The sequence below is a fragment of the Anabrus simplex genome, chromosome 5, assembly GCF_040414725.1.
Source record: "Anabrus simplex isolate iqAnaSimp1 chromosome 5, ASM4041472v1, whole genome shotgun sequence".
In the NCBI taxonomy this organism is placed as follows: Eukaryota; Metazoa; Arthropoda; class Insecta; order Orthoptera; family Tettigoniidae; genus Anabrus; species Anabrus simplex.
In genome coordinates, this window is record NC_090269.1 from 279493694 (window position 1) to 279505948 (window position 12255).

At 41.2% G+C, this 12255-nt stretch overlaps 1 protein-coding gene across 5 annotated transcripts in view; it reads left to right on the forward strand.

The window, feature by feature from the left end:
• The window catches only part of LOC136873986 (ankyrin repeat domain-containing protein 17), a 918230-nt gene that overhangs the window by 122030 nt on the left and 783945 nt on the right, over positions 1–12255 (forward strand). For 4 of the 5 annotated variants that reach the window (XM_067147404.2, XM_067147402.2, XM_068227616.1 and 1 more), the window contains exon 3: positions 154–312. The exons of the other annotated variant lie outside the window; for it this stretch is intronic. In XM_067147404.2, the coding sequence (XP_067003505.2) occupies positions 154–312 (159 nt within the window). The remainder of the gene's footprint in view (positions 1–153; positions 313–12255) is intronic. 5 annotated transcript variants of the gene reach the window in all.

A 12255-nucleotide genomic window follows, 5' to 3' on the forward strand; every position in this document is an offset into this window, starting at 1 on the left:
GTAAAACTACAAACTTGGTTGTTTGCTTACTTTTGTTTTGAATTCGATGCTACGTTGTGAAAAAAAATGCATTCTTAACTTCTTTTTTTAATCAGTGTCTCTTGTTTTCTGTGTTCATTCACATTTTCTAAGAGGCTATTTTTTCTCAAACAGCGCGATGCCAGGGACCTGATATTACAGCGACTACGCATGGAAATATCCAGTTGCCCGGCTCCTGAGTGCAATCCTGCTTGGCATATACGGAAGGTATTTAACTGGCTGAAAGAGATTTGTTCCTTGAAGATCCGGGAAACCAGGTTACGGAAACGTCAAGTAAGTATAGTTCGTCAGGTTTGTGTGGGCATTTTTTGTTCTTTTTTTTCAGTCCAACCGAGTAATACAATTAGAGCGGTTTCGAAGGTTTCACTCTAAGATGAACACTGATTTTACAGCTTTGAATTAACTGAAGTACAAAACACATTTTCTCGCTATAGACTACTGCATGGGTGCGTTCAGAAGTGAGATAGATATGATGTTTGTCAGTTACAGTTGAAATGAAATGAAATGGTGTTCAGGTGCAGGTCTTTTGATTTGACTGCCGTAGGCGACTTACGCGTCGTGATGAGGATGAAATGATGATGAAGACGACACACATACCCAGCCCCCGTGCCAGCGAAATTAACCAATTATGGTTAAAATTCCCGACCCTGCGGGGAATCGAACCCGGGACCTCTGTAACGAAAGGCCAGCACGCTAACCATTTAGCCATGGAGCCGGACGTCCGTTATAGTTGTTTCCTCTTGATGCCGCGGACGTGATACAGATCGGCATGTTTTAAGTTTAAACTTTTAAATTAACTCTACTGCATCGGGAAGAGAAAAATATATGCCAGATCTTCGGAAGTGCAGTGTTGAATTTGCGTACAGTACACCGCTGGTTTAAAGAATGCGCAGTTTTAAATCCTTCGGGGATGCACCTCGTGCAGAACGAACATGAGCTATAAACAAGGCTTTGAGGACGGAGCATTTCGAAACTAATTAAAAATGCCTAGATAGAAACCTTTCGACGACACTTCTAAAAGGTTTGCAACAAACAATATAAGTGGGATGATAGACCTCACATGAGTTGAATGCGAGACCGAAGGCGACACAGCAGCCTCTATATAGGTACTCCCATAAATATTCGGTCACTCTGATTTTTGGCACACTTCTATTGGGTTATTATTCTTACACTGTAATGATAACCTATAATACAATGAAACATGTAGAAAAACATAACACATTCTACAGACATTGTGATGTAAGTCAAACTCTTCTGACAGTCATTAGTACGCCATCTGTCGTACATTAAATAAAAGCAGTAATTCCAGTGACGCCTCAAAAATATTCGGCCACTATACAAAAAGCAACATAAACTCGCATAATTCACAACCCTGTTACACATTCAGTACTTTGTAGGTCCACCTTCATGTTTTATTACCACCTCCAGTCAATTCGGCATACTGGCGATAACGTTCTTGATATTATCAGGGCTTAACGCCGCCCATTCTTGTAGCAGTCTCCTCTTCAAGTCTGTGAGGGAACTTGGCGGCCGCAACTGCAGAGCTGTCTTCATGTAACTCCACATATTCTCAATGGGGTTCAGGTCGGGTGATTGTGGCAGAGTCTCCAAAACCTTCGGGCAGTTGTACAGCAGCCACTCCTTGACAAGGTACGACTTGTGTTTGGGGTTGTTATCTTGGTAGAACTTAAAAGTACTCTGTATACCAAGTTGTTCCGCAGATTGTTTTTGAGGATAGCCAAATATCCCTCTTTTGTCAAAGTATGTTCAGTGAAACTCAGTGCACCAATCCCGTTCGATTCAACACATCCCCACACCATTGAACTTCCTCCACCATGTTTTGCTGTTGCTTGTAAATCGCTTGTTTTCAGTTCCTCGTTACGTTTCCGCCACACCAATTGCTTTCCATTGGACCCTAAGACGTTGAACTTTGACTCATCAACAAATAACACACCTTCCCTCTAAACACTGGGTTTGCTTACATAGGTTTTTGTGAACTCTAGCCGCTTCTTTTTATTTACCGCACTAATGTAGGTTTCTTCCTAGCTCTTCTCACAAAGAACCCATTCTTTCGCAGTGCTCTTCGCTCGCTTTTAGTACCCACTTTCTTTCCGCACTCCTCTAAAACAGCTGCTGCCAGTTTATTTTCACATTCCGAAGCACAAGCCGCTCCTTTCCTTCCGCCAGCCTTCTTGGTCTGCCTGTCTAGAGAACTGAATCAATTCTGTCTTCATTTTTGAATCGTCTTATATCTCCAACTGTTCTGCTTATGTTAAGCATCTGCGATATCTTTCTGTGCGATTTACCTCGAGCAAAATGGAATATCACGAGCTGGGGTTTTTCAAACGTGGTATTGTGTTGTCTTTTGCGCCCTATTTGATACCAGTCCGCAACACTGCAGCGGATGATTTCGGCGCTATGTGTCTTGCTTAACCGCGCTACGGAACTGAACGTTTTGTAACGTTATGTGCCCTATCCCTGTCAACGAACACAGCGGCAATCCCGGTCTTTCCGGGTGACCGAACATATTTGAGGCGTTTCATTTCACCCATGTGCGCAATGCCCTTTCTTTTACAGGATACTGTACGTCAATGCTCCGTGATTCCCGTTCGGCATAAGCAACAACATGTAATTCCATTACTTGGACACATTTGTTTTCACATTCTACTCATGGCTGCGTCAGTGTGATAACTTATTAGCGGATTTTATCAGTGGCCGAATATTTATGGGATTGACAGTACTTGAGTTTACTTAGTGCGAGGTTGTGCGTATAAAGGTACATGCCTGTTTTCACACTCCTCAACAATCGCTTTAAACCCATCACATAAGCTGTTTATATTATTTACCACTCTCCTGATCATAATTACAGGTACTTCTAAAAACTCATTCATGCCCTAGTGCTACATCTATGGGCGTCAGAGGAGCATGCTTGCCGTGCGGGCCAGACTGCTCGGAGAGCACACAGGACACGACCTTTCCTGCCGTATATCGCCAACCGCCAGGAGGCGGTGTAGTCGAAGAATTGTCACCTTCCTGCGCATGCTATGAGAAGTTTCCCACGACGCATGTTCACAGCATGAGCAACGACATAATACACAAAGAAATAGAGAAGTTGTCTTTACCGGGCGAGTTGGCCGTGCGCGTAGAGGCGCGCGGCTGTGAGCTTGCATCCGGGAGATCGTGGGTTCGAGCCCCACTGTCGGCAGCCCTGAAGATGGTTTTCCGTGGTTTCCCATTTTCATACCAGGCAAATGCTGGGGCTGTACCTTAATTAAGGCCACGGCCTCTTCCTTCCAACTCCTAGGCCTATCCCATCGTCGCCATAAGACCTATCTGTGTCGGTGCGACGTAAAGCAACTAGAAAAAAAAAAGAATTGTCTTCGCGATTACTGGATTGTAAGATCATGCCAATTTATTCGGGTTTAAAAACTCACGTGAACAACAAACGTAATGCAAATTTCAACCATATATTAAACATTATGAACAATGATGAACGTGTTTCAATATATATTCATCCCAAAGAAATAAATAAAACGCAAAGCGACATGAAATTTAGGTACTACCGTATTTGTCGCGTATATTCGGGTCAGCTTCCAGACATCTGGCATCTTATTTTTTGAGGTGAACATCTGACATGGAAGAACAGATCTGAATTTTACATAATTTCATACTAGAAAACAGCTATTCATACAGATAGGTAGTACAGAACATAAACTTACGGTAGACAGTCTGTGTTTGGGTAGAAATCGAGAGGATTTTCTCGCGATAGATTACACATTTGGATTAGCCGATCACTTCGTATAGAATTGTGGACCTTGCATTCGGTCGTCGGAAAAGCAAGGGTTGCGGCTGCCGTGAGAAAGGCAGTACCGTAGCACTAGAGGTGAGGAACTGCGGGAAGAAAATTGCCCTGAACGTGCCTTGGGCCGCGTAACAGCCACGTTGCCTGCGATCAGCTAGTTGTGCAGGCCTGCTTTAGTGGCTCACCAGGAGAAGGATCTCTTTCAGGACAGGTTACTGACTACGATGAGAAGCGATTTCTTACGACACACTACGGTACATTTATCATAGGTTAGTACCAGATGATTCCATTGAAATTAACAAAACCGTCACTGTATAAAAAGCAGTTTATCCTGTACATTTGGTCGACTGTTCGGGGTAGGCGTATCGTGCATCGCGAATTGTTGCCACTCAACCTATTATTGCAACTGCGCACTCACAGCAACTACGACATGTTCCACAAAAGTTGTGAACCGTGGGGTTCATGAGATGCTATTCTGCTCCTGGTTAGAAGGAAGCCACATATAGCTAAGGTCGCATCCGTGACTGCATTATCCGTTTTGGTTCGGAAAGACTCCTGCATCCTGCCTTAACATTACCCCTTCCGATAATCATCTGTTCCATTCATTAGGTAACCATATTAAGAGGGCGATGGTTCTGGAACTTCGACGAGGTGATGGATGCACCGGATAATTTACCTGGTACACGCATGCGTAGTTTTCCCTCAGTAAGATCAGTGACCATCCCGAATATTGGAGAAAAGTAATTGATTATCCTATTACTATTGACTCATCAGTTACTTCCTATTATGGTGTTTCTCTTTGTACGTTCAGAATACAATACTACGTTACGTTATTGGCCTACACGAAGCTAAAATGTTAACGTCCCTCGTACTTCACCGACGTTGAACTATTGAGATCAGAATTGTGGATATTCAGAAATATTTTTTCGCACTTTCTCCAATACAGTTAACGTTCTTAGTAAAAGGACGTTTCTATTTTTTAAATGTTACATATTACGTAACCAGTTGGAAAGCTGAACAAAGAATTAACTTGTCCAACGAATATAGTCAAAGGTAATTTCTGTGAAAATAATCATTCACGAGTATTATGTTTTCTTCTTTCTTCGATTTTGGCAATCTAAGGACCACGGGAAGTAACCCTGTGCATTCATCTTATCCTTCTTTTCTTGACTTCCAATAGTTCATCCTTTCACTTTCCTGGTTCCTCCTCTCTTGTGTCCAGATGTTATTACCTTTCTTCTTTTCCTTCTGGAAACCCTTGAAATTTTGTATTAATCTTCTGAAAGTTGTTCTGTCTTGTATTATATCGTCTGTTATTCCAATCTCTGTCATACCTTTTTTTTACTCCCTGAATCCACTGGTTGCCATTCTTGCTCTTGTAAACATAGTTAAGCACTCGTTATTTCAATCTACTGCTATCCATCCTATTATGTGACCAAAAAAATATTCTCCTCTTTCTGATTGTTTCTAACAGCCTTTCATTTTCGTCCTTGTATAGATCTTTATTCCTCCTATGTCTAAACTATCCTTTCTTCGTTTTCAATGGTCTCCAAATTTTCCTCGACATTTTCCTTTCTTTTTTCTCTGTCTCTTCTATTTCACCAGTTCTCATAGAAAACAAGCATTCTGTGGCATAGAGACACTCTGGTTTGATTACTGTGTTGTAGTGTTTGATTTTAGCTTTCCTTGAGAGATTCTTCTTATTGTAGGTATCTTTAGTGAGTTGGTATGCTAGTTCCCCTCCTCTGCGAACCATGTGACCTTGCCGCGGTGGGGAGGCTTGCGTGTCCCAATGATGCAGATAGCCGAGCCGCAGGTGCAACCATATCGGATGGGTATCTGTTGAGAGACCAGACTGACGAATGGTTCATCGAAAGGGGGGTAGCAGCCTTTCGGTAGTTGCAAGGGCGGGAGTCTAGATGATTGACTGATACGGCCTTGTAATAATACTCAACATGACTTAGCTGTGTTGATACTGACACACGGCTGAAAGCAACGGGAAACTACAGCCGTAACTACCTCCCGAGGACATGCAGCTCTCTCTGTATGAATGATGTACTGATGATGGCTTCCTCCTGAGTTAAATATTCCGGAGGTAAACTAGTCCCCCATTCGGATCTCCGGGTGGGGACTACACGAGAGGGGGCGATCATCAGGAAGATGGATACTGACATTCTGCGAGTCGGAGCGTGGAATGTTAGAAGTTTGAATAGTTGTGGTAGGTTAGAGAATCTGAAAAGGGAGATGGATAGACTAAAGTTAGATGTAGTTGGTATAAGTGAAGTACGTTGGCAGGAAGATTTTTGGTCAGGCGACTATCGAATTATCAACACAAAATCCAACAGGGGAAATGTAGGAATTGGTTTAATAATGAATAAGAAAATAGGGTAGCGGGTAAGCTACTACGACCAGCATAGTGAAAGAATTATTGTCGTCAAGATAGACACCAAACCAATGCCCACCACAACAGTGCAGGTCTATATGCCTACTAGTTCAGCGGATGATGAAGAAATCGAAAGAATATATGAGGAGATAGAAGATGTAATACAATATGTAAAAGGTGACGAGAATCTAATTGTGATGGGAGACTGGAATGCAGTGGTAGGCCAAGGAAGAGAAGGTAGTACAGTAGGAGAATTTGGATTGGGACAGAGGAACGAAAGAGGAAGTCGGCTGGTTGAATTCTTCACCGATCATAATTTAGTCCTTGCCAGTACTTGTTTCAAACACCACAAACGACGGCTGTATACGTGGATGAGACCTGGAGACACTGGAAGGTATCAAATAGACTTCATTATGATTCGGCAGAGATTCAGAAACCAGGTGTTGGATTGCAAAACTTTCCCAGGAGCAGACGTGGACTCTGACCACAACTTGTTGGTCATGAAATGCCATCTGAAGTTGAAGAAATTGAAGAAAGGAAAGAATGCAAAAAGATGGGATCTAGACAAGTTGAAAGAAAAGAGTGTGAGGGATTGTTTCAAGGAACATGTTGCACAAGGACTAAATGAAAAGGCTGAAGGAAACACTATAGAGGAAGAGTGGAGAGTCATGAAAAATGGAAGTCAGGAGGGCTGCTGAAGAAATGTTAGGAAGGAAGAAAAGATCAACTAAGAATCAGTGGATAACTCAGGAGATACTAGATCTGATTGATGAACGACGAAAATACAAGAATGCTAGAAATGAAGAGGGCAGGAAAGAATACAGGCGATTAAAGAATCAAGTGGATAGAAAGTGCAAGGTAGCTAAGGAAGAATGGCTCTAGGAGAAGTGCAAGGATGTCGAAGGCTGTATGGTCCTGGGAAAGGTAGATGCTGCATACAGGAAAATCAAGGAATCCTTTGGAGAAAGGAAATCTAGGTGTATGAATATTAAGAGCTCAGATGGAAAGCCACTTCTAGGGAAAGAAGACAAAGCAGAAAGATGGCAGGAGTATACCCAACAGTTGTATTAAGGTAAAGATGTAGATAATTTCGTTCCGGAACATGAAGAGGCTGTTGATGCTGATGAAATGGGAGACCCAATTTTGAGGTCAGAGTTTGTCAGAGCTGCGAGTGACCTAAATAGGAACAAGGCACCTGGAATTGATGACATTCCCTCTGAATTACTGCCTTAGGAGAAACCAGCATGGCAAGATTATTTCATTTCGTGTGCAAGATGTATGAGACAGGAGAAGTCCCATCCGATTTTCGGCAGATTGTTATACCTATTCCCAAGAAAGCCGGTGCTGACAGGTGTGAAACTACCGCACCATTAGTTTAGTATCTCATGCTTGCAAAATTTTAACACGCATTATGTACAGAAGAATGGAAAAACAAGTTGAAGCTGAGTTGGGAGAAGATCAATTTGGCTTCACAAGAAATGCAGGAACACGTGAAGCAATCCTGATTTTACGTCTGATCTTAGAAGATCGAATCAAGAAGGACAAGCCCACGTACATGGCATTCGTAGATATAGAAAAGATTCGATAATGTTGATTGGACCAAGCTATTTATGATTCTGAAGATGATAGGGATCAGATACCGAGAACGAAGAGTTATCTATAATCTGTATAAAAATCAGTCTGCAGTGATAAGGATCGAGGGCTTTGAAAAAGAAGCAGCAATCCAGAAAGGAGTGAGGCAAGGCTGCAGTTTGTCCCCTCTCCTTTTCAATGTGTACATAGAACAGGCAGTAAAGGAAATAAAAGAGAAATGTGGAAAGGGAATCACAGTCCAAGGAGAGGAAATTAAAACCTTGAGATTTGCCGATGATATTGTTATCTGAGACTGCAGAAGATCTCGAGAAGTTGCTGAATGGTATGGATGAAGTCTTGGGTAAGTCCAAAACAAAAGTAATGGAGTGCAGTCGAACGAAGGCAGGTGATGTAGGGGATATTGGATTAGGAAATGAAGTCTTAAAGGAAGTAGATGAATATTGTTACTTGAGTAGTAAAATAACTAACGATGGCAGAAGTAAGGAGGGCATAAAATGCAGACTGGGACAAGCAAGGAAGAGCTTTCTTAAGAAAAGAAATTTGCTCACTTCAAACATTGATATAGGAATTAGAAAGATGTTTTTGAAGGCTTTCGTTGGAGCGTGGCATTGTATGGAAGTGAAACATGGACGATAACTAGCTCTGAAAGAAAGAGAATAGAAGCTTTTGAAATGTGGTGTTACAGAAGAATGCTGAAGGTGAGATGGATAGATCGAATCATCAATGAAGAGATACTGAATCGAATTGGTGAGAAGAGATCGATTTGGCTAAATTTGACGAGAAGAAGAGAGAGAATGATAGGACACATCTTAAGACACCCAGGACTTGTTCATTTGGTTTTTGAAGGAAGTGTAGGTGGTAAGAACGGTAGGTGTAGGCCAAGGTATGAATATGACAAGCAGATTAGAGCAGATGTAGGGTGCAATAGTTACGTAGAAATGAAAAGGTTAGCACAGGATAGGGTGGCATGGAGAGCTGCATCAAACCAGTCTATGGACTGATGACTCAAACAACAACATGCTAGTTCCAGTTTTTTTTTTTTTGCTCTTGATCTGTATCTTCCTTATTGAGTCCGTTAACTTGAATTATTTCACCTAGGCCTAAGTATTTAAATTTATTAACCTTGTTGATTTTCCCGTAATCTGTTTTGTAGCGCTGTGGGTGAATCCCTTATATTTGACATGAATTTATTCTTCTCAAAATATGTTTGAAGTCCAACTTTTCCTGCTATTTCTTTCAGAAGGTTGATTTCATCTAAGGCAGTCTCTATACTTCCAGAGAGGATTGCTGTGTCATCAGCAAAGGCCAAAGAGTTTACACCAACCGCTTTGTGCTTTGAACCTAATCCTACCTCATGATGGGGTCCCCTTTCTTTAAGTCTTTCTTCCCATACTCTTATTACTTTTCCAGGACGATATTGAAAAGAATCGGGGAAAGCCCATCTCCCTGCCTGACACCGGTTTTAATTTCAAATTCATGTGAGATCTCTCCCATAAATTTCACTCTGGACTTTGTTTCAGTCAGTGTCTGGCTAATTATATTGATTGATTTTTTGTTGTCAACTCCAAATTCCTCTAAAACGTTCAGTAGCGGGTTCTTTGTAACCCTCTCTCGTATTACAGTTTTCAGGTATAGAATCTGTTCTGCACATCATCTGCCTTTTCTGAACCCACCTTTGTATTCTTTAATTTCTTTGTCTATTATTGGTGCAATTCTATTATGAAGAGCTTTTGACAGTACAGTATTTTATATGTAACGGCTACTAGGGAGAATCCTCTGTAATTGTTCACATCTGTTTTGTCACCGTTCTTATATAATGGATGTATCAGTGCGTTCTTCCAATCATCAGGGATTTTCTCTGTTCGCCAGATTTATTGTATTATATTTGTCAGGCCTGCTTGACTCCCTGCTCTTTCCACAGTTCTGCAACAATCAAATCTTCCCCTGCAGCCTTATTGTTTTTCAGACTTCGGATTATGTCAGATGTTTCTTTCTCATCTGGTGGGTCTGAGGGTTTAGCTTTTGCTTGTGGTTGACTGAATTTAATCTTTCTTTAGGTTCTTCGCAGTTCAGTAGTTTTTCAAAATAACGTTCCAACATTTCACAATTGTCCTTGTTGTTTAGTCCGATTTTTCCATTTTAATTTTTAAATCCGAGATTGGAGGGTTGATACTTGGTTGTTTCTTCTTTGAATGTTTGTCAAAATTTATTGTATTATGTTTAGTGAAATCATCTTCAATTTGCATGAGCTGACTTCTTTAATATTTTCTCTTCATATTTCTTATAGTTTTAGAAGTTTGTTCCCGCATTGTCTTTAAAGTCTGACAGTTCCCATCAGTTTTAGAGGGGTGTCACCTTTTCTAGGCTGTCAGTGTTATTTATGGCCTCTTCACGTTCTTCATTCCACCATCTATGCTTTTCTTCTCCTCTTCAGAGAGTATAGTTCCTGCACAGCTTTAGTTATTTTTGTTCTCAGATCTTCCCAGTTTTTCGCACTGTCCTTTTCTAACTTCTCTTTGAATTTTTGGTTTACTTCCAAGTTGTTTTTTAACATTTCAATATCAAATTTAGTTCTCCTGTTTGTTCTTTTGTTTTGTCTATTTTGGGGGACGAATCTCATTTTTATGGTCGTGAGGTAATTATCACTCTCAATGTTGGATCCTTTTTTTTACTTGACATTTTGGATCTTCTTTTTGCTCTTAGCAGAGATAGTTACGTGGTCAATTTGGAATTCCCCGAGGTGTGGGTTTGGAGACCGCCAGGTTTTTTTGTTTTCTACTCAGCTTTTTTAAAGTAGGTAGACATTAGTTTGAGATTAAAAGCCTTGCATAGCTCTACAAGCCTTATTCCATTTCTGTTTGTTCTTTTTGTGTGCCGGAAACTCGTCTACAATCTTCTTATAAATCTTTTCTCTCCCAACTTGTGCATTGTAGTCTCCAAGTAACACTTTGACGTGATTTGCAGGAATTTTGTGGATTTCGTTTTCCAAGAGTTACCAGTACTCTTCCACTTTGTCAGGATTTTTCCTGTTATCATTTATTGGAGCATGAGGATTAATTAATGTATAATTTTTATTTCCGCATCTTATGGTCAAAAGATACAGTCTTTCAGAGGGCGAATAGAAGTTTTGGACTGATTCCACTATGCTCTTTTGTACTATGAAACCAGTTCGTAGGTAGGGGACGTTCTTCATTATTCTCTTCCCCGGGTTTCCTTTGTATATTCTGTAATTTTCTGAGTCTAACATATTAGTCTGTATATCTGGTTTCCTGAAGAGCAAGTATTAATATTTTCTGGTCGTCTAGAATTTTGATTAGTTCTTTTAGTTTTCCAACTTTTAGAAATGTATTAATATTTAGCGTGCCAAAGAAGTATTTTCGTTTTAGTCTCAGTTTGCTGTTGATGGGTCACCAGTAGAAGGCTCCGACTCCTCCTTGCATGCTGTTCTGGGATCTCCAGAATCCTTAGGCCCAGTTGCACGGCATACTGCCATGGTGGATTGACGTGTCCGATCATCACCTGGAGTAGTTATTCCGCAAGTTTGCATCATGCATACGTTAAGATCAAAACTACGGTTGTGAGCCGTTGAGTTTATTTCTCAGCCGCATCTCGCATGGTGTGCAGACGCTGACCACAACACCGCTCAATGCGAGAACAGACATGTGTGGATTTAAGTTTTAAAGACTGTTCAACCACCTCCTTTGCCGTTGGGATTTGTTGTCCACCTTCGCCATTGGAGCTGTTGACTCCTTCTGATGGATTTTAGTGACATTTCCTTCACTAAGGGCCATCACCCTCCTAAGGGAGCTCTTCCGCCCGAAGCCGTTGGCTGCCTTAGGGTGTCAGGTTATTTTCCGCTTCCCATCACTCGACGTTGAGTTGCTGGCAGTACAATCTACTCCATTACCGTAGCATGTTATCCTAGCTAGACATTTGGATTATGTTTTCAATATTAAATAATTAATACATATTGGTTGGTTTTATTTAGTGATCACTCTATCCAAGTCGATCATGTGCTTGTTGAACTGTTGGGGATTTGTGGCTGAGATGATAGAGCACTGGCTTTCTGAGCCTAAGTAGGTGGGTTCAACTGCTAAAATATGTTAGCTACGCGTCGTAGGGTTCACTACTGAGGGACAATATGTCAGCACCTCGGCGATTCCGGAAAATCGTAAAAAGTAGTTAGTGGGACATAAAATTAATCAATAACATTATTTTTACTTGTTAATCTTGTTACTTGTTCGTGGTCCAACTGGCCGGCCAGGTGCCCTTGTAGGCATTTTATTTTTCGAAAGGTGGAAAAATTCCATTCAGTGCACTGTGTCTTCTGGTATAGGCTAGAGCAATGTTATTTTCATTGATCTGTCTCAGTCTTATAACCTACTTGGCTTTGACAATATGAAAGCGACTGAGGTATGAGTGATGCTAGTAATGCCAT